General features: G+C 37.8%; 1 protein-coding gene across 14 annotated transcripts in view; it reads right to left on the bottom strand.

Moving 5' to 3' along the window:
• The window catches only part of PATJ (PATJ crumbs cell polarity complex component), a 349,371-nt gene extending 327,089 nt beyond the window's left edge, over positions 1 to 22,282 (bottom strand). For 13 of the 14 annotated variants that reach the window (XM_036844784.1, XM_036844830.1, XM_036844805.1 and 10 more), the window contains exons 1-6: positions 22,167 to 22,282; positions 10,825 to 10,881; positions 10,560 to 10,726; positions 8,715 to 8,909; positions 7,249 to 7,388; positions 1,773 to 1,968 (exon numbers count right to left, since the gene is read on the bottom strand). In XM_036844784.1, the coding sequence (XP_036700679.1) occupies positions 1,773 to 1,968; positions 7,249 to 7,388; positions 8,715 to 8,909; positions 10,560 to 10,726; positions 10,825 to 10,846 (720 nt within the window). In that variant the 5' untranslated portion in view covers positions 10,847 to 10,881; positions 22,167 to 22,282. Of the gene's footprint in view, positions 1 to 1,772; positions 1,969 to 7,248; positions 7,389 to 8,714; positions 8,910 to 10,559; positions 10,727 to 10,824; positions 10,882 to 21,189; positions 22,052 to 22,166 lie in introns of those variants that run through there. The other variant, XM_036844794.1, reaches the window with a different exon arrangement.
• Between the last annotated feature and the right edge of the window lie 1,241 nt (positions 22,283 to 23,523).

Raw genomic sequence — 23,523 nt, 5'->3', positions numbered from 1 at the left:
ATAAGACAGAATATTGGACCATAGGACACTGTAGCTCTAAGAGGACAGAAACACACTGTCTCATTCCCCAGTCTATGCCTGATACCTAGCACAGTGCCAAGCACCTAGTAGAAACCAATAAATATGTGTTTATCTGAATTAAAAGAGAATCATAAAATATTATAAAGATGGGAGGAATGTAGAGACAAGAGGTCAAATCCAATGAAAACTTATGGAAAGCTTCAAGGAAAAGGTAGCATTTTAATTGCTCTACAGAGAAAAAAGACATTCAAGCAAAAGGGAAATTTAAGAGCAAAGCTAGGCTCAGATAAGTGGGCATAACTGAAGGTTTTAGAAGAGGGAACAACAGGAACAAAGCAGTGGTTTAGAAAGATTAATCTAGCAGCAATGTGAAGCATGCGATTGTGAGGACACAGAGTGACCAGAATAATTGAAGAGACTCTGATGACGGAGAGGAAAGGTAGGCCTAACTGAAGATATTAGCAATAGGATTATACAAATCAGACTAAGAGACATAAGCGTTTTTCCTCTACTAGCAGGCTCCATCAGAAGTACGCATTAAATTCACATAACGCGCCTGCAGAGCAAAAGTCTCCCCCTCAAGACATCAGGGCATACTTATTACTTAGATCTTCTATTACACTAAATTGGAAAGTTACTATGCAATGTTAAAATAACCAGAGATATTGGGACTATTTAATAAATTCACACCTGGAACAATACCTAGTATCCAGGAAGCAACAATGTTTGCTAAAAATGCCTAAATTAGGGACAGCAATTAATATTCATAGAGTATTTATTCTGCCCTAGGCACTGTGTTTTGCTCTTCACATGCATTCTCACTTAATCCTCACAACATCTCTGTGAACTAGACACTGTTATCAGTTCCAAGCAACAGATGAGAAAACTGAGGTATGGAGAAGTCAAGGCATCTGCCCAGTAAGACTCAGCTACAAAGTAAGAAGTGGACCTGAACCCACCTTAGCCTGACTCCAGAGTCCTTGTTCTTAACCACTATGCTAAGCAACTTCCCACTTTGTTCATTCTATTTATTATGTAAATTGTGCTATATAAATATTACTGATTACAACAGGGAAAATGTCTATACATTAGTGTTGTGACCTTGTACTGTACCCAGTCTGTTTTTTCTTTTGTCCAATGAATGGAAATTAAATAAATCAGCTAGCACTTAGTGTTATAAGAAAATAAGATTTATTAGCTTGCATTTTGAAGATGCAGGCCAAAATCTGTAAATGTTACAAAGCAAGTTTAAAGACTCCCAAAGGAACATAAACTTTTATTCTTTTAAATTGTTCAGTATACATCCTTACATGAAAAGAAGAAAAACTTCTATAATTGTGCAGTATCCATAATCTAGTCATAAACACCCAATATAATTTTAAAAAATGTTTTTGAAACAAATAACCAAATCTTAATTTAAAAACTCAATAGTAAATCTCTAATAAAAACTCCCAGCTTAATTAAGTGGTTACATCACCAGGGAATTCCTTCCATCACCAAATTACACCCAATACTACAATTTGCCCTCTATATTAAATAATAATCTTAAACAAGGAGAATCATAGGACATTGAAAAAACAAAACAAAACCCCCCATGAAATATCTTGTTTAACATGCTAACGCTGCATTTGGAGATATAATCATCTTTCTTGAACTATGACAAATAAAACGACATTTTCTAAATGTCTTTACACTTCTTAAAATCAAAGGCGTAACTCAAAATTAAGTGTTTTTCCAAATTTGCAACTCACTGTTTCAGGCAGATTTGCATCAGTTAGGCTGGTAGAAGTGCTGCTTTTTGTGTGGACTGGTTCCCTGGCCACAACCAGATGCAAAGATCCAGTGGTTTGTTGTAACAATGCAATTGCTTGCTGGTGGGAAATGTTCTGATCCAGTGGTGTGTGATTAATAGCCAATATTTGGTCATTTTCCTTTAACCTTTGATCCCTTGATGAAATAAGAAAATTTTAAGTGACATAATAGCCTGATTCTTAAAATCTACTATTCAGGTAGTTTATATGTTATGGTACTACTTCACTTAGTACATTTACTGAAATATTTAATTGTATAATATAAAAGAGCTCTTCAGACTGCTTTTCATTAAAGCACTTATTAACTAATTAACCAATTAAGTAGTGCATCCCTACACACACACATTTTAAAAGCCATATGGCTAGAAAAATAAGCAAAAACAATGTATAGGGCCCCATTGCTAAGGTTTTACAAGTATGGACATTGTCCTCATTGTGGCACCAAACCTGTACTCCTGAACCCCTTCCAATCTGACTTCTGCATGTACCATACAGGGCTATATGTTCATCAATAACCTCCTCTCTAACAGATTCATCCCATCCCCATTGTCCTTTACTTCTCCAACATTTGTCAACAGAGGCCAAACTCTCTATGAAAATCAATAGAGATTATTTCCAAATCTGTATCTGAGCCCTTCTCTCTGTCCCAATCACAAATTTCCCAACTGCTAACCAAAGTAAAAAGGATTTTTTAAAAGAAATTTTTAAAAGAAATTAGCAAAATCTTAAGAAAAAAAGTACTATTATAGTTAATATTTACTGAGCACTTATTATGAGCTAGGAACTGTGCTAAATGCTTTATAGGCATTATCTCCTTTATTCCTCACAATCACCTTTTAAAGTACTTAGTTAAATTTGATGTGCAGGAAATTAAAGCAAGCTTAGCATCTTATCTAAGTAGTCTGACTCTAAACCCGACTACCTGACAGTAGTCTGACTCTTTAACTTCTTAAAGTGCATACTAAGAGTAGGATTTACTCTGGTTTGCTGTATTTGACTTCATTATCTCCTATACACCCTTCCTGCTCTTCCTGTTTCTTCATTATCACCACAATTCTTTCTTATCTTTCTTTATCTCTCTTGCACCACCCATCTCCTCCTTTCCATTCCCAATGTCAACCATCCAATTGAGATCCTTATCGAATACCTAAAACCTAACTTGTAAAATTCCTCAAGGTTTATTTTTCTAGGCTCTCTTCATGCTAGTATTCCCCAACTGGAAAGTATATAATGATTATCTATAGTTGTTGACCAATAAGGAGAGAGTCAAAGGAAAGAAAACAAACTCTTGTCATGACTATTTTATAAAAGAATATCTTTAACCTTCAATATAAAAAAATCTCCCTGAGAAGGGATTCATCTCAGAACAGAGAAGTCTAACTCATAAATTTAGAATTATGAAAATTCCATTATATTGCCCTTATTTTTTCTCAGGTCACAGCAGATTCAGCAAAACTTTATCATGGACCAGAATTTGGTTAACTTCTGACCTCTAGGACACAATGTAAACTTGGTTGGTATTCAAAGGTCTCTACATTTGGCCCCAAAGTACTCTTCCAACTTGGCTTCCTCCCTATATAAACCTCTTTTCCAACTATCCTGATTTACTCTTTCCCTCTCAAACATGTCTGGTATTTCCTGCTTTTGTGTAAATGGATTTCTCCATCTCTAATGCCCTTCCACTCTGCTCAGCCAAATTCAATCCACCCTCCACGTTGCAACTGAGTGTCTCATCTCTGTCTCTCTCTCCCTTCATCACTTACCTCATTATCATGGTGCGCTGAGCCACTTGTTTATCATTCACTGACCATCCATTTATACTAAGCATGCTGTCCACAGAGCTAACTATATCCTTCCCTGTTAGATTTTAAGTTTTCTGAGGACAGGGATTCAGACATTTCAGATTCTCCTTTGGAACTAACAAGTTGGATATTTCAATTTTTTATGCCAAAATTGTGGGTGGCTCTCACAATAGATCATGTTGCATTAAAAATGTTGCTCATATATCTTTTTATGACTATTAGGAAAGGCTTATGTTATATTAGAAAATAAGAATGATATAAAATTGCATATATTCGAAGACATTGTCTTTATAAAAAGAAAACATTCTAGGGAATTCCCTGGCTGTCTAGTGCTTAGGACTCCACGCTTTCACTGCTGTGGCCCGGGTTCAATTCCTGGTTGGGGAATTAAGATCTCACAAGCTGCACAGCACGGCCAAAAACAAAAGAAGAAGAAAAGAAAAGAAAAGAAAACTTTCTAGGGACTTCCCTGGTGGCACAGTGGTTAAGACTCCACGCTCCCAATGCAGGGGGCCCGGGATCGATCCCTGGTCAGGGAACTAGATCCCACATGCATGCCGCAACTAAGAGTTCACATGCCACAACTAAGGAACCCACCTGCTGTGACTAAGACCTGACGCAACCAAATGAACAAACAAAAAAAAAAACCTTTCTAATGTATTTCCTATAGTTGTCTCAGGGTGGTCAAAGTCCAAGAGCTTTTTTTTGGGGGGGGGGGCAGGGTAATTATATTTCTATATTTTATATTATAGGAATGTATTATTTTCATAATGATTTTCATCATTTTGAAATATATATTTTTAAAATTGCGAAAGTTGCTTGTGAACTTTTCCCTAGTCCTAAAGAAACTGCTTTTTTTTTTTTTTTTTTTTTTAAGAAACATTATTCTTTTAAAGGAGGAAAGAGAAAGAGTAGTTGTATTCTTTGCCAGGCAAAGAGGGAACACAGGAGGCTAGCACCTTCAAAAACTGTGCCAAGAAACATTTATTTTTAAATGTGACCACTACAGGACAATATCCAGGAATACCTTCCATTTTCCCATCTCCTACATTGTCCTTTCTCTAACTTCATCACCTAAATTCCTATTCACAGCTTGTTCATTAAGGGAAATTTCTTAATTAATCCCAAATGAATAAGTTACTCTTAAAACTTTTTAACCTTGATATAACTCATTTTGCATAAGTCAGTCCTTAATTTACTCACACTCAAATTTTCTATTTTCTGGGAATCAATCTATTTTAATCTACCTTTCCCTCTACCCAGTAGACTTCTAGAACATCTCATTTCTTTCCAGTTAGTATCTGCCTAGGAAATATAAACTCAACCCAAAATAAACAAGCTGCAGAGGAGAAGTCTCCTGGAAAATATGATTTTGATGCATTCTAAAGTTGAATAGTATTCATTTTACTGCTACTATTACTTCTAATTTAACTCTCTCATACTATATATATAATTGAATTCACACTTTCCATTCAAGGGGAAACCAGCTTTTGTCTCTCCATGGCAACATTCAGAAATGATGGATTTCCATGACTATGAGAGCCAACAGGGGCTAGGCAAGCTCATAAAATAACACAGTTCTATGTGGAAAGTCCTCAGAAGAAAGGAAGACCATTTAAGATGATCTGGAAGGTCCTGCATGGCTGGCCCCTTCCTCTCTCCAGCCCCTTCTTACACAGCCTTGCACTAAGCTCCCACACCAGGTAAATACCAGACATACTCCAAAGATGGAGTTTACCAGGGCTACCAGTAAAGCGTCTATTCCTCTCCCTGACACCTTCTGCCCTCTGCGGACTCCAGTATCACCTCTCAAATTTCCCTTCAAGCACCACTGCCTATGGGAAGCCACCTGACTCCTTAACCTTGGGCAAGGATCTTTACATACTCAAATATGAAACTCCTCTTTTTGGAAGTGCTCATCTCAATTTGTACTTACAGAACTATTAGTACAGAGTAACTGAGATACAAGAATGGACCACAAAAAGGTTGAAACATTGAAAATACACTAAAAACTACTGAACTGTACACCTTAAAATGGTGACATTTATGTCATGTGAATTATATCTCAATAATGATTTTTAAGTTAAAAAAATTAAAAAGAAAATTTGGGCCAATCAAAGTTAAATAGGCTTTTTGTCAAGGGACTTCATAGTATAAAAGAAGCTAATATTAAGTGACTCTAAGTCCAGGTTTACCCTGGATTGTCTAGGTTTGCCAGAATAGTCCTAGTTTATACCTGCTGTCTTAGTGTCATTATTAATGGCACACCCTCTCACCCCTAAAACTGTCCCAACTTGGACAATAAATTATATGATTACCCTAAGTATGTATAACCAATCTCCAAGAACAGGAGTTTCTCAAATATAGTTGACCATTGCTATGGCTCCTCAGAACAAACTTGAGGAAATGCTACATTAGATGGTAGAATAATACAAAGTCATAGAAATCCATTATTTCTGAACTTTCAGTTGGGGAGACTATAACTCTGATCCCCAAGAATGGATAATGTGAATTCAAAAATATATTATTAACTGAGAAATTTTTTGTAGTAGTTATGCTACTGCTGCTAGTTTTCTAACAGGCAACAGTAATATAATGAATACTGTGCTTTTTAAATGAGTAATAAACTAAAGATCTGAAATCAAATAGAAACAAAATACAAGTCTTGCACACAACCCTTAAAAAAATACAGCCCAGGCACAAGTGCAATGGGCTGGGGGTGGGGGTGAGGGGGTGGGCATGTCACATAGACTTGAGAGGGATTTTCATTGACAATAAGTGAAATAATCAACAGTGTGTTATGACCACCAAAAAAGCTGTTGTAATATCAAGTTTAATAAACAATATAGGACTTCCCTGGTGGCGCAGTGATGAAGAATCCGCCTGCCAATGCAAGGGACGTGGGTTCGAGCCCTAGCCCGGGAAGATCCCACATTCTGCGGAGCAACTAAGCCCGTGCGCCACAACTACTGAGCCTGCGCACCACAACTACTGAAACCTGCGGGCCTAGAGCCCATGCTTCACAACAAGAGAAGCCACCACAATGAGAAGCCCGCACACTACAATGAAGAGTAGCCCCGGCTCGCTGCAACTAGAGAAAGCCCGTGCGCAGCAATGAAGACCCAACACAGCCAAAAATAAATAAATAATAAATAAATTTAAAAAAATTTTTTTAAATAAATAAATAAACAATATAGTATGCAGAATGTGAATTTCAATATGCCTATCTTATTGATCAGACCATAGCTAAAATATCATGTTCAATTGTGAGAGCGTGTGATGCAGTAGAAAGAACACTAGCTTTGCCATTGGACAGTCTTGGACTCACATCATGGTTCCAGCATTAATAGCTCTGTGACTATAGGTAAACCATTGAAACTCTGAAACTCAGCATTCTCATCTATAAAATGGACTAATGATACTACTAGCTAGACTGCTGCCACAAGTATATGTGAGAATACCTGCAAAAGGCCTAAAAACTGCATAGGAAGAGAAAATGTTAGCTGCTATTGTTAACTGTTTTGTATGACTTGTTTCTTATTCTCTTTATAATAATGTTTTCAGAATTGTCAGAAAAAAAATTAGCAAAACACAAAATGAACATCCTTCCTCACCTGCTAGCTATACTCCCTGGCTGCACTTCCTTCACGAAAATGTCGACTTCTCCCAGATTTTGACCTCTGAAGGCCACCACACTGAATCCAAGGCCTCCAGTTGAGGGCCGTTCTATATCTATATATTCAATTTGCCGGCCCTAATGAAGGGGGATTTAAAAAAAAAAAAAAAAAGTCAGTGAAGTTTACATTTAACCAACACACCCTTTCCGAAGAACTGAAGTTTCTATTTGTGAATAGCCCCAAAATAACTTCTCCTAAGTCATTTCTAGAAAACCAAATAAACTCAGCATTTCAGTAATAAATTATTTATGGAAATCCTCTCACTTGATTATTTTCAGGAGAACACAAGAGGACATGGGCAGTGTTCTGCAACCTCAGGGAATTGGAGAGGTATTTTCACACTTCATTCACAGTATGAGATGAATTCCTAGCTGGATGAAAATTCCTGAGAAAAATGTCTTTTCCCACAGTAAATTCTAAATTACTTTGTACACGGAATTTCTCAAATTCTCTTGAAGCAAAATAAATTTTTAAACGAGGAAAATAAATTAGATTTATCAAAAATATACTAGTGTTGAGCCCTAAGTCAGAAGAAGCTGCATTTTTTAGGGTTCTGTTTTTAATTCTATCATGATAAATGAATATTCCATTTTATTAGGTTAATTCAAAAGATTATGGAAAGGCCACCATTCAAATGGGTTTACCTGTGACAAACAAGTATTTTATTACTTTGGCTAATAATTGCACTTATGACATGAAAACATCATAAATGTAATCAACTAATAAAAGCATCACATAAAAATAACTATTAGTCAAATTAAGGGTATAGAGCAGTAAGATCAAACAAGGAATTAGGTATAGAACATTATTTAACTATTACACCTTAAACAGATTCTTTTTAACTTTCAAACTCAAGTTTCATTTTTTAGGATACTTGTTAGAAGGTATGGTGAACAAACAGAAAACTAACATCCAAAAATTCAACTGTCTATTATTTAATTTTTAATAGGTATTAAGAATAAAATGGATTACTCTTTCAAATGTTTCCCTAGATTTTCCAAATTATGTTAGTTCTAACTCCCATTAATTCTTTTTTACATAAAATTTAAAATAGTTTCAAAGGAGTTACATCACTTCTGGTAGACATATTAATTTTCCTCCTATGAGCAAAACCATAAGAATCTTTTTCCTTACAAGTGTACAGATGTGTCAAATTGGAGTCAGTGTCTTGAAAACTCTCCTCACAACACACATGGATATTTTCCTTATGTAATTTTAAACAAATAAATTTCCAACACACATATTAGAAAATAGTATCAATTCCTCCTAACAATATAAAACCACAAGCAAACAAAACACAGACTAACACATTTTAAAGGCAAAAAGAGTGAGTGTAGGTTTCTTTTTTAACCTATAATAGGAGAAATAAAACTAAGTATTCCCATGACAAGATATAACTTTACCTGAGCCATCTGTTGCATGACTGAGTTAAAATCTTCATTTCCCAACTTTGGGGTCCAAGGAAACAACCCAGATACAGTCAAGTTATTAGAGGACCTATGGACATTCCCATTAGTAATGGCACCATCCGTGAACACCAATAAACCTTTCCTAGAAAAATCAAAGTTGGCTGAACAATCTGAGGGTAGATGGCTGAGCTGTTGGAGAAAAAAAAAAGAGAGAGAAAATTATCAACAGAAACCTATAGACAAAAAATATTTCTATTTATTAAATATTATTTTTGTCCATCACATGAATAATGGCACGCTAAATACATACACACGAAAGAAATAAGATATAGATACATGAATCTGTGTTTATAAGGCTATAAATTTTTTATTTAGTATTACACAAAATGTTTAATTTGTTCTCATTTCCTGCCTTCTACGATTACCTCAAGTTAATAGCATGTTCAACAGCTTATTACACTTCAGATACACAGACACATTCAGTCATATAAACATGCATGTAAGACACTGAGCCCTTTTGCACTTATCTATACATTTCCATGTGGAGAGGCACAAAAGATCTGCAGGTGGTATATAACAAAAATAACTCAGTATTTATTAAGTGCTCGCTATAAGCAAAGTACTATACCAAAACTCTTACGTAATATCTCATTTAATCCTTACAATAGCCCTAGGAGATATCCTTATTTCTTTTTGTGAACATAAGAACTGAGGCACACAGGGATTAAGTAGCTTGCCCAAGATTAGTAGCAGATGAATTTCAGAGTCACTTAAACACTAATTAAAAAAAAAAAATTGGGGGAGAATCCAGTAATTATGGAAAAAGGAAAACAGAAGTTAATTTTTAAAATATCATTGGCTGAAATGAGTGCCAACACAATGGAACAAAGGTAACATCAAGAACAAATGTCAAAAGGACTTCATAGAAAAAATCAGCACCCGTAGAAACTCTACGAAAACAATGACAGGAAAAAAATCACGGGGATTTCATAGTTGAATGAATACGATATGATTATTTATATAACAACTGCAAACTATATAAATATAAAAGATTGTTATTATGATGAAGAGGCTGGTTAAGTCCACTCTTAGTCCAGTAACAGTGATTGATTTGTAGTGATCTTTCCCAATTTCTATTCCTACCAACAGCATTCACTGCTGTGATGTACTCATTCCATGATCAGAGAATACAGAAATCTAATCTTCAATATGGGGAGTGCTAAAATTCTGGTATAAATTTTGATCTAAAGACAGAAATTCACAGTAAGACATATGTGCAGAATTTAATCCTTAGTTATACAAAAATCACTTGCTAAATACTTATGGATAGGCATTTTGGTTTATCAGCAAAAAGCATTTTTTTCCAAATTTTAATTTTCACATAACAACTCTGCTACATTATCTTCAATTACATTTAAAATTCTGCCCAAATTTAATCTATAAGATAGCTACTATTCAAGTTCAGCTTCTAGAATAGATGATTTAAAATCAATTTGCCATCCCTGACCCCAAAAGAGAACAACCAAGAGGATAGTTAAAACTCTTAATTTACGTCACTCTAAGCAGAGGTGCTATGAGTCCTGTAATTTTGAAGAAAATGTTGAGAATTCTCAAAGCATCTGACCTTTACATAAATAAGTACAAAAACCATATTCCAAAGCCAAACACAAAATTTATTACCAAAATTTTTAAACTATCCATGCCAATGCAACCCACAGGTCACAAGTCCCAATACAGTCTCTTTGCTGAATTAAGAGTAGACAGTTTGCACCTATCTCCTTCTATATTTCTTTGCTGGTTTGAATATATCAACATGTAAAACCCTGATGGGTAACTTACTTGCCCCTTCAGTTGCTTGATGGACTGCTGAAGAGTGAGTATCTGGTTGAAAAGAGGGCTCTTTAGTGTCTCATAAAACATAGAGAGCTTCTCATTCTGCGAAGTGTCACCCTTCTCCTGCAATTTTATTTTCAAGCGATCAAGAACTTGCAGGACCTGCAATTTATCTTGTTTGAAGAAGGATAGTAAGAGTACAAGTTAAATCCCATCTTATATTCCACTTTTGAATAATTAATTTAGTGATAGAAGTATATATCTAGTTTACCTGTAGCAAGATTTTCAGGCATTTTGAATTATTGTCTTCAATCACTTTTAAAGAAACCTAAAGAAAAAATTTTAAATTAAAAAAAAAACATTTACCATTAGTGTATACAAGTCTATAGCCCTATAGAAAAATTAAAGAAAACCTCAAGAACATTCTCCATCAAAAGACTTCACTCAGGGCTTCCCTGGTGCCACAGTGGTTAAGAATCCGCCTGCCAATACAGGGCACATGGGTTTGAGCCCTGATCCGGGAAGATCCCACATGCCGCGGAGCAACTAAGCCTGTGCGCCACAACTACTGAGCCTACGCTCTAGAGCCTGTGAGCCACAACTACTGAAGCCTATGTGCTGCAACTACTGAAGCCCGTGCGCCTAGAGCCCGTGCTCTGCAACAAGAGAAGCCACTGCAATGAGAAGCCCCTGTACCACAACAAAGAGTTGCCTCCGCTCACTGCAACCAGAGAAAGCCTGGGCACAGCAACGAGGACCCAACGCAGCCACCCAAAAAAAAAAAAAAACAAGAAACTTCATTCAGGAAATTCAGATTAAAAGCCACTACACAGCCACTAAGATGGCTAAAAACCAAAACAACAGATAATACTAAGCATTGACAAAGATGTGAAGCAACTGGAACTCTGATACATTGCTAGTAGGAATGTAAAATGGCACAAACACTTTGAATAATTGTTTGGCAGTTTTTTGAAAGTTAAAACTACACTTACTATATGACCCAGCACTTCCACTCCTAAATACTTACCCAAGAGAAATGAAAATGTATGCCTGCAAAAGACTTATAAAAGAACGTTCAGGGAATTCCCTGGAGGTCCAGTGGTTAGGACTCGGTGCTTTCACTGCCGAGGGCCTGAGTCCAATCTCTGGTCAGGGAACTAAGATCCAGTAAGCCACAGGGTTTGGCCAAAAAAACAAAAGGAACAAAAAAAAAAAACAAAAAAGAATGTTCACAGAATTTTTATTTATAAAAGCCCAAACTAGAAAAACCCAAATGTCTAATAATAGATGAATGGATAAATCAGTTATGGTATGTAAGCATAATAAAATACCCAGAAATAAAAAGGGAAAACATTACTGACACATAGAACATGGGTGACTCTCAAAAACAGTATGTTGAGGGAAAGAAAACAGACAAAATGGATGTAAGTTGTATGATTCCATTCATATGAAGTTGAATCTACAGTTATAGATTAGTTTACCTGGGCAGGGTGGAAAGGAGTTGACTGGGAAGACATTTGAGGGAGATTTTTTGGGGGTGATGGGAATGTTATGTTTTGAAAGGAGTATTGTTTACACAGATGTATACATTTGTCAAACTTCATTGAACTCTATATTTTTAATTGTTTTATCGTATGTTAAGTTATACTTTAATAAAGTTAATTTAAAAAAAAAAAGACTCTAGACTGGAAAGGAATATACAAAAAAGGGATACAAGGGATCAAGAAGATATTAGAGAGATTAGAGGAAAAAACCCTCAAACTAGTCATCTGAGAGAGTCTCCAAAAGGTAATCCCAATATGGCATTTTCCATGGATAATTTTTTTTTAATTCCAGTGATTTGCTGAAAACTAGCCTAACATGTAATCAAAACTCAAAAAGCTGGGACTTCCCTGGTGGCGCAGTGGTTAAGAATCCACCTGCCAATGCAGGGGACACAGGTTCAAGCCCTGGTCGGGGAAGATCCCACATGCCACGGAGCAACTAAGCCCGTGCACCACAGCTGCTGAGCCTGCACTCAAGCTCACGTGCCTAGAGCCCGTGCTCCACAACAAGAGAAGCCACCGCAATGAGAAGCCTGCACACCACAATGAAGAGTAGCCCCCGCTCGCCGCCAACTAAAGCTTGCATGCAGCAACAAAGACCCAACACAGCCAAAAATATATAAATAAATAAATTCATTTTTAAAAACCCTCAAAAAGCTAGCAAACCCTTTGCTGTGTCAAAACTGGCACTTTCACAGTGGTCATTTTCACTAGTGGTACACTGTTATAATAAACCATCTAAGAAATATGAGCACTATACAGTCAAAATGTTCTTACATCATCCCTGGATACAGTTGCTAAACACAATCTTTATCTTCTAATTCAAGGTCATTAAGTAAGAAAGCATATTAAAAACCAGTAAGGAATGCCTTTGGCGTTGATAAAAGGTTCATGTATTCCATCAAAATATTCACGGGATTCCATGAGAACTACCAAAAGAACTGCTGAATAGAGCATCACAGAAACACTTCTGACGTGCTCAGCATCTCAACTGTGAAACCCTTAAAACCACCCATTGACAGGTAACTGTGAATAACGGTAGGGCAGTCACAATGGCACTGTCCTTTTCTGTAGCAGCACTAGCCTAAAAGGACTGACAAGAGCAGTTTTGTGATCATTAATACATCAGCCTCTCTAAATCAAAGAAGGTAAGCTAAAACTATGAGGTGCTATTTTTTATTGTTAGATTGGCATTTTTTTCAATAATAGACTGTATTCCAGATATCACAGAAAAACAGGTGGGAATATAAACTTGCACATTCTTTTAGGAGAGCAACTGAGCAATACCTATCAATATATTAAATTCATATTCTCTTCTAGCCAGAATCTCTCTTCTGAGTGTCTCTCCTAAAGAAGTATTTGCAAAAAGGCACACAGATGTGTGTACAAGCATATTTACTGCATTGTTTTTAATAACAAAACTCCTAGAAAAATTCAACTATCAAACGTAATCAGCCATTAAAATAATAAAGTTGGTCAGAAAGTACTGAAACAGGAATGGGTAGGAAACGGTTAACAGCAAGCCTGTGGCTCAATCCTTCAGCTGGGGATTCCCAGCTTGATACCAGACCTCCATGCAAACAAGCTAAAGGTTTTTAATAGATAACAGAGTCCTCATTTTAAAATGTCAGGAAATACCTGATCTATCTTAATTGCTTTTGTAAATAATCTGAGAACATATGGATTTATAGAGCTTGGCTGGCTGGAACATGGGAGGTAATCACAAAGACATTTTCTATTTGGGTAACTAATGGAGTACAAACCTTGGGATTCCCCAAACAGAAGAGGTTTCCTTTAAGAAAATGTTTCTGTATATATTGTTCACAACTTGTCTGATAACCCAAAACAAACAAACAAAAATGTGTCCCAAGGTTGAATTTTGCTCCTGTAAACACACTAAAAATCACAGTAAACGTCTGTTATGAATATGTGTATAAGTGACGTCACTTCAGTCTATATATAAGTAGGTATTTTAAGCATGCTGATAATATGTCCTAATATGAGAAAGTGACATTCTTTGGAAGCTGTGTCTACTGGCTGGGGGCCCCTCCGGCAAGGAATGTTGGTGCCTAGCTCCTGTGTTAGCCTCCTGCCTGTAACATTCAAGTCATGACTAAGGATGGTGTTGGGTAAGATCTCTCATTTACAGGAGGATGCTTTGGCAATTCAAACCTTTGTGTTAATACAGGGACATTATCTAATATATACAACCCAACAGGGAAGACAGCAAGTTTCATGATATATGCATTATTTGCCCCTTTTTGTAAGGAAAAAAAATACGTATTTGTGGGTGCATAGGTTTCTAGATTTAGAAAGATAGTCAATTTAATAATACTGCTAACTTACAGGAAGGAAAAGTGGGGATGGGGACATAAAAAATTAGAGTTTTACTTTGTAGATACTAGTGTTGTTTGAATTTTATTTAAAAAGCATGTATTATGTTTATAACTTGAAAGGTAAAAGGGACAAAAAGATAATGGCTAAGATGGCCTAATGAGAGAGCAAGACAGATACACAGCAAGATAATGACAACACAATAGGATAATTATATTGTAAGGCACATATATACAATGGCAAAGGTGTGTACCATGTGCTCAGAGAAATCATAAAAGCAGAGTGACTCCCCGGCCTGGGGAAGTTTGGGAATGCTGGAATGAGAACACAGTAGAGACCTCTCTCGTAAAAGAAAAAGAATGGAGTGTAAAAGCAGAGTGACCATTTGGCCTCATTTGCCTAAAATAGTCTCAGATTACCCAGCATCATTATTAATAGTGGTCCACTTCACTCTCAAAGTGTTCTAGTTTGAATGACATATAGGGCTGCCCTAAGTTAGTGCTTCTCAAATTTTAGTGTGCATCAGAATCACCTTGAGGGCTTGCTAAAACACAAATTGCAGGGCCCACTCCCAATGTTTCTTATTCTGTACGTCTAAGGTGAACCCTGAGAACCTCGTCTCTAACAAAGTTCCCCTGTGATCCCGGTACAGCTAGTCTAGAGACCACAATTTGAGAACTGCTGCATAAAGGTGTAAAAGTGCACGACTGTCAGTGAAACTAGTAACTAGCTCTAAATGAACTGTTACAAGGTCTCTAAAAGCAACAGAAAGGGCAAAAAAGTAATTTAGACCAGTGTTACTACAAGTGTGGACTGTGGATTGATGCTTGACCCACACAGAGGTAAGTACCAAAACTGGGAATAAGCATTTAGAAATCGTGGAATGCGGCAGAGTCATGTAGATCTATTAAATTTAGTAATACAAAACACAACTTACATTGTACTTATTTTTGTAATTTCATTTTTCCAACAATTCATTTTTGTACTAATTTTATAAAAATGTCAGTCCTTGAAAGACTGAGGGAGGGGAACCATAATCTTTTACCACCGATAGTTTGAGAAACACTGGTTTAGATAGACTATTTTGAGAGGGTTCTTATAAATAACGCTAAGTAGACTGGTCTTTATCCTGTAAGCAGCAGGAAGTAATCAAAGGCTTTTAAGTAGGGAAGTATTGAGTCCAGATTTCTATTTAAAAAGGTGATTCTGGTAACAGGATAGATTAGTGGTCTTCAAACATTTTTAAACACACATTCCTATCAATAAAAATGTATGTTGACCACTCACCTTGTTTTTTATAATTATAAACATATTAATATATTTATATGTCATATGTGTTTTAAAACATATATAAAATAGAAATATCATGAGAGTAAGGTAAAAACTAAAAAGCAAGATTTTATTGTCATTCTCCTACTCTCCCAGTAGATTGTCCTGCACATTTTGGAAACCATGGTAGTAGATATCTCTCGGCAAGGGTTAAGGTTAGCAACTGGTTGGCCATCCAACCCTATGACTCATATTTAATAAAAGCTAAACTATGTTCACAAAGCAGGCCTGGAAAAGTACTACAATTTCATGGCGTTGGGTAATATATAGGGAAGGGCACTAAGGCCTTCAGAGTATATGAGGACAGAAGAAGAAATGCAATTAACTCTATAGCTGAACATCCAGGAAGTCACACATACACTAAATGGAACCTATGATTCACTCATTTTATGGTCGTAGGAAATCTTCAACCAAACAATTCTGACCTGTTTGGCCTGGCTAAGAAACTAACAGGGCTTACAGCAAGGAATTTCAAGTTTGTTTAAACATGGTAAAGCTGAGTCTACCTTGTCATAGATAGGCTACCTACAATCAGTCAGAGCCTAGACATTAAAATGCCACAGTGTGCCGCTGTCCTCATAGTTGCACAGCCTCCAGAGAACCAGTAGTTTATTATGTTTAACAGCTTCCACTCCATCACTGATCAAGAGAGTTTGTGCCATGAATTTTTCATGTCTGGTTCACTGTGGTATTTGATTGAAGGAAATTATTATAATATTGTGGCTTTTAAAAAATACCCATGCCCTTAGCCATCACCAATTAATGCAATATTTGAGAAAAGCTGATGCAGAGTTAGAAATTTAATTTGATTCAAATTTCTAGGTGGAGGAAACTTATTGAAAAGATTTATTAACCTCCTCAGTTCAAGAATGTAGGCCAATTAAGGACCCTGAGAAACACACTCTCCTGACTCCCAGCAGCACACAAAAATGTAACTCCCTAAGACATCTTATGTTTCTTTCTTGAACTGAACAAGATACCTTATACCTTGAAAACTTGGTTTAACAAGACATCTTATACTTCTATCTTAAAAAATTGAGAGAAAAGATTACTGGCAATCTGTTTGGGGAAGTACAGGTAGTCAGCCTGTAACTGCAGGTGTGAATTGGATAGATCACAATTAGACTGCATGTAACTCCTCAATGGCAATTCCCCAGAGCTCAAGGGAACTAGAGACTCTGAACAATCTAAATGCTATTAACTGTAGATGAAGTCATGATTTCAGAAGTTATTCAAAAATTGAAGTCTATGAACAACTTTAAATTTCCTTTGCTTCCTTTGGAGTGCAAAGCTCAGATTGTGTTTAGTTACCATGGCTTTGTCCTCAAAGCTCAGCATTTATGAGGTACTGATTAAATGGAACACAAACCCACCTTGCCAGAGAGTAATGGCGGCTCTTCACTCAAACTACACATAAACACATCTGCTGTCATCCTAATGTATAGTCAAGACAGGTGTCCTGGCCTTGTGTCCCTATCAAATGGCAAGGCCTTTTCTAAACCCCTTAGATGTAAAAAATACTATATTTTTGGCTGCTGCCAAAACACTGTACTCCTGGAATTTTGGAAAAAGATATATATAAATTCCAAAACCATCCTGATATTTTGGGGCCATGTGCCTAAGCCATAGGCAAATTTTAAGTCCACTTAATGTTGGATATTTAGGACATCAAAGCTGAAAGATACCATGTTAAACTCAGAATCAGAACTGAAAATTGAGTCACTTCATCAGAATAATCCAATTAGCTATATACTAATTTTTCTCATTGAACTATTCAAAGTTAACCAATGCATATCAGTTTCTGCCTGTAACTTGGCCACTGTGTATGAACAAAGTTAAACTGTTTTATGATGTGCTCTTGTATTCCTGTTGGTGGCAGTTTTCTCCAATGATCAGCAAAAAATACAAATCTGGGCAATTTTCACACTTAGGGATCTCTGATGTGTAGCCAGTCACTCACTGAAAGAACCAGGCATTCATGCTCCTCACTAATGATTAGTTTCCACCTCAGATATTCTGTTCAATTCTCCCCACATTGCAGACTGTGTGCCCTTAGCTTCTCTCCAGAAATAGAGTCATGCCACTTTTGGCATGCTTGTGATATTCAAAACAATCCTAACAAATTGCAAACTAGGCCAAACTATGCTTTGGACACCCTTCCCACTAATGTTCACCATTCTTCCTTCTCTTGGTCTTTTCCCAAAATCCATTTTATCTGTCACTAATTCAAGTAAATAGTTTTTTGGTGTCTACTGTGAGCATTGCAGGATCATTCTGTATAATATCTCATTTATCTTCTTAACAAATGTATAATCTCCATTTCACAAATGCATTAAACTTCTTACAATTTCAAAAAAACAAGGGGGAAAGCACTTTGAAAATGGTAATGACAGGAAGACAGTGCAACTGAGTGAAATTAATTTCACCTTGGGGGGAGGGACGGTCAACGGTTAAAGACATTTTTAGTAGGTAACTACTTTAAAAATGAGAGTCAGATATTACAAATTTTCAATAGAGAGGGAATGAAAGTTTGTAAACCTGACTGTCAGCATCTACTTAACTCATCTTCCTCTTCTACCACACTCTGCCCTGGAGCTTCAAGTTCCAGAAAATAATAGGGAGAGGGACTGCCTTTCTCAAGGCAGAAGCCTTACCCAGCCCCAATTATCAAAGTCACGCCCATCAATTAAAGGCTAAAGCTAAATGAAAACAGGACAGTCCCTGAAAGGCTGCAGACCCAGGCTTCAAAGCTATCTACCAACCAGACACTGTGGGCACAGCATCAAAGCAAAGAACCAGTTTGGTTTTGTTCTTTTAAGAGTAAGATCAACATTAGAGAATGCTCATTTCACAGAGATTTTACTAACTTCATTCAATCACAAGGAAGCTTCACAAATGCATGCAATCAATACAGACAGAATCCAAATCTGAAATTCTTAAAACACACTATCTTTGTTTACAATATTATTGTTTGGCAGGTTTTTAAACTATATAAATGGTAATTATACTGTATATTTATCCTTCAGCAATTTTTTTTTAACTCAACTTTACATTTTTAAGATTTAGTCATGATGACATACACAGCTAATCTCCTGTTGATGAGCATTTCCTACTGGTCACTAACACAAAAACAGGATTAGAACTAAATATCTACTTTGATAACCAACTTTTTTCCAGTTGGTTCAATAACCAATTCTCGAAATATGGGAGAATCTATAGCTTATGAGCTTTGAAATCATAGAGAGCTGGGTTCTACTCCCGGGACCAGCTCTGTGTTGTTGCAGTCAATTGTTTAAATCTCTCTATATTTTAGTTACCTCATTTATAAAATAGCTAATAAAAAATATTAAATGTTTACAGTTGAAAGGACTAAATAAGATATTATAAAGCAGCCTGGCACACAGTGAACATTCAATAAATGGTAGCTACTATTATCATTAATAACTTTTCAATCAAAATTATTTAAGATATTTGGGGGCTTCAAAAAAGCTAATAATTATTTTAGCTGAGATTTTTCCTTTGTAATCAATAGTGGTTGCTTCTCAAAAGACTGAACAACAAAAAATGTCACCAGTGCAATGAATACAAGGGAGGTGGCAGTGGGGAGGCCTACAGCTGAGAGTTTAAAAAAAAAAAAATTGGTTTATAAATAGAAATGTAAGGGCTTCAGTAAACCAAACCCTCTTAAGGATAAACATACACTGAATCCTAACCCAGTGCTATTCAATAGAAATAAAATGTGAGCCACATATGTAATTTAAAATGTTTCTAGTAGCCACATGAAAAGTAAAAAGAAACAAGTAAAATTAATTTAAATAATATATTTTAATTACCCTTATATAAACTATCATTTCAATACGTAAGTAATATAAAAAATAACAAGGTATTTGGGTTTTTACACTAAATCTTCAAAATTTGATGTGTATTTACATTTACAGCACATCTCAATCCCAACTAGCACTATTTCAAATGCCTAGTCACAGGGGCGACTGGCTAACCATGTTGACAGTGCAGTTTTAACCTAGGCCTTTTCAAAAAGAGCCCTGTACAGTGTTTTTAGCAAAGACTCCTGTTTATCAGCTAATGCAGCCTCTATACCTTTTATCAAACTAACTATCAGTATGAGACCATTCCCAAATCTGAGTTCTTCCCAATAAAAACAGCAAAGCTCCTTAGTTTTATCAGAATTAAACATCTCAGTGAACCAGCAAAAAGTGGGCAAAGAGTGGCTTACAGTTTACAAGACTCATCCTTGAACATTATTTCATTTCGACTTCCCCAAACTCAGTGAGGTAGATCATTTACAAATGGGAAACAAGAAGCAGAGTCAAGTGACTTGCCAAGAGTTACACAGTAGGTGGACCCAATCCCATGTCTCCAAACTCCACAGGCTACACAGTTGTACAAATGCAAAAAATAAGCAGGCTTTCCATCTTTTCTCTCCATTTGCACCAGAACCTAGAATGAACACTTTGAAAAAAGGCATTCAAGTCTACTAAAAAACATCAGAGTACGGGAAAAAAAACAGAGCAATGGTCAAGCGATCCCAAAAATTAAGGTGGAAGAGTCCTGTTTCCCAAAATTTTACTCTACTACCAAGGTGAGCAAAATCTTAAGTAAACAAATTAAACCCCACTTTAGTTTCCCCAAACTAATGTAATTTTGTTAAAGTTTAACAAAGCAAGGAAATTCAGACTGCTTGCTTGTTTAGTTTAAGGATAATTATTACGTGCTTTTAAATAAAAATGCAATTACAAGGATTACTGAATGCTGAGCCTCTGTCTCAATCACAAGGTTCTAAAAGTGAACTCATCATGGGAAAATATACAGGTTTTTCTTTTTAAGAACACTAACTGAAAGGCAAGATACCATAATTTTATTAGTGATTATTTTCAATGGTAGGTGGGTCTGAGTGTGCTTTTAGTTCCTTTTCTGGAAATTCTCTCCAATTTTTCTACAATGAATATATTAGTTTTATAGTTATAAAAAATATTAATACATGACTTGAACTTATTAAAGCATCTTTAAACACAAATGAGGGATTAATACAATTTACCTTCAACCTTAAACACAACTACTATTGATATACCAAGCTCACCTTATGTGACCGTTAATAGGACCTCAATTAGCAAAGGGCAAATGTCTTCAGAACTCAGTTTACAAATTCTATCTGTAAAGTACCTTCCAGCTCCGTTATTTATTAACTTTCTAATTATTTTAAATTTTGAACTCTCCTTATAAAGGTTGTTAGGGGCCTAGAAACGTCAAGCTCATTTTAGCTAAAAGCCCCGACCTCACCTTTTTCTGATGCTGCAAAATGAACAAATTTGAGTTTTTACCTCCATTCCTCCCTAGCTTTACTTTTAAAAAGTTATGCGCAAATGAATTGGCAACCAATAGGAGCTTAGACGGCCTAGAGGTAGTATTACCATCCTCGGTGTAACAGATTTTTCTTCTAGGTCTCCAGAAGGCTTCTTCGTTCTTTTAAGAAACACTTGTTTATTGCGCACCTACCCATGGCCAGACGCTCAATGCAGTTGAGAAGCAACCTAGGGAAATATTGTCCTTAAAGGCCACCCTCTCAAATGCGCAAACCAGTAAACAACTAATTCGAATCCAAAGTGATAAGAGCCATCTGGAGATAATGTCAAACTGCCAAGAGAACACTCCAGGGGAGATTAATTCGGCCTGCTAGGTGTCCCAGGAGGGCTGAGGCGCTTTGGAGGGGGTGGGGGGAAAGGATTTGAAAACGCTTTCCTGAGCTTGACATAAAGCAGGAATCCAGCGATTTCCCCAAAGCCTGGAGCCAGAGCACTCTCCGCCTGGTCCTCTCCATCTATAAAGTGAGGCTAGCAGAGCCCAGGCCTGACCGTCGGCCTGGGAACTCGTCTACGTGACCGCCAGGCTCCCAGATGGGGTCGGGGCCCAGTGGCCCCTCAGCTGGGATCTGAGTACCCCCTCCTCCGGGACCCCGAACAGGCCACCACCTGTTCACTCCTTTCACCGTCACCAGTTGGGGAAAGACTCCGCCCAGCTCTGGGGGCGAAGCACAGGCACCCACTTGGGTGCAAAGTTTGATCCCGGCCACTCCCGGTACAGACCCGGGCCGAGATTTGAGTGCCGCCAGGGCCTGCCGGGGAGGGGCGGCTCCGCGGCCCGCGGCCTCCGGCAAGACCTGCACCGAGGGGCGCGGACCACGGCGGGGTCACCGGGCCCGACGCAGACGAACGGCGCCCCCCACCCTCCGCGGGCCCGGCAGAGCGCCCGGCGGCGTCCTGGGTCTCCCGTGCCCACTCCTCCCGGAGGGCGGGCGGAGAGCGCGCCGGGGCAGCGGCGGAGGCTCCGGACGCGGGGCGAGGGGTCCCCGCCGCGCAGCGCACGCCAGCACGCCCGACCCCTGCTTTACCTGGTCCAGCGGCGGCGCCGGTGGGGGCCCGGAGCGGGCGGGCGGACTCGGCGTCAGCCCTCCCTCACCTGGGCGGAAGTGAGAGGCCCAGAAGGACCGCGCCTCACCTGGCAGGCCCTCCCCTCCCTCCTACCCTCTCCGCCTGGGCGGGGCGCCGAGGTGGCGCGGGAGGGGCGGGCGGGGTAGCCTGGGGCCGCGGGACGCCGACTCTGGGGGGGAACGCGGGGGCGGTGGGCTTCTCTACTTTATGCAGGTAAAGTTCTACTGGGCGAGGGAGGGTTAAAGAGCCAGAAAAAGGTGGGATCTGAGGGCCAAGTGGGCAGACGAAAAGCCAAGTGGTGGGGAGATCCGGCTGGACAGGTGTAGGCTGGCTGGGCTGAGAGGAGACCTGAAATCATGGAAATTGAAGGAGGACATTGATGAAAGGATTTCGTCAAATCTGCTTGGTCCCTCTTTGTCCCTTACCTTTCCCGTTCTGTCATCCCTCCTTGTGTTGTCTTCATCCGCTGACCCCACACTAAATTCTAAGTATAACTGGGGGTTATTTTTTGCTCATTTAGTTGAGGAAAGGAAAGAAACCAATCTAGCAGTATTTGCCTGCGATATGCCGGTTGCTAGCTTATATACATTACCTCATTTGCCCTGTGAAAAAACCGATGAAGAAACTGCGCACCTACGGGTTAAGTAATTTGCCCAAAATTTGGGACCCAGATGGGATCTTATGACTATAAGTCCAGTGTTGACTTCCCTATATGTTTTAACATTTTTGTTCTTGATATCATAACTTGACTTTGAGAAAGATTGTGTAGAACCTACAACAGCTTTATTCGACTCTCTCTAATGTAACTAACTAGAATTTTGATGATAGGCGTTTTATTTTGTCTAATACAGTCCACACATTAACGGTAAACAGAATCAATCTTCAGGTATGTGTTCATTAAATAAATCTAGTATTTGTTAAGCACTGTGATTGACTTTGTAAAATGTTAAATATGGGGGATACCTGTCCTCAAGGAAGATGGTATGTACAAGACAGCTGCAATGTAAGGACATCTGTTGTAAGATCATGCACTTGACACCTCTTAGTGTATCGTTAGTTGTTTTTTTGTTTGCTTGTTTTTAAGAAATTATCACTTGTTAGGCCTGGTAAAAGGATACACAGGATACAAAATTTCAGCATGGTCTCTGCCTCTTAAGAATGAACAAACTATCGAAGGAAATAAACTTATACAACAACTTAAATTACCAAATATGTATAATGAAGCCAGAACTTTCAGAAAACAAAGAGATCTATTATGCTTGTTGAAAGCACCTCTTAGGATTTAAACAGGTCTAACAGGTGTTTGGGATTTGCTTA

Source organism: Balaenoptera musculus, chromosome 1, assembly GCF_009873245.2.
Source record: "Balaenoptera musculus isolate JJ_BM4_2016_0621 chromosome 1, mBalMus1.pri.v3, whole genome shotgun sequence".
NCBI lineage: Eukaryota > Metazoa > Chordata > Mammalia > Artiodactyla > Balaenopteridae > Balaenoptera > Balaenoptera musculus.
The sequence above is the reverse complement of the archived record's forward strand: the minus strand, read 5'-3'. Positions and strand labels throughout refer to the sequence as shown.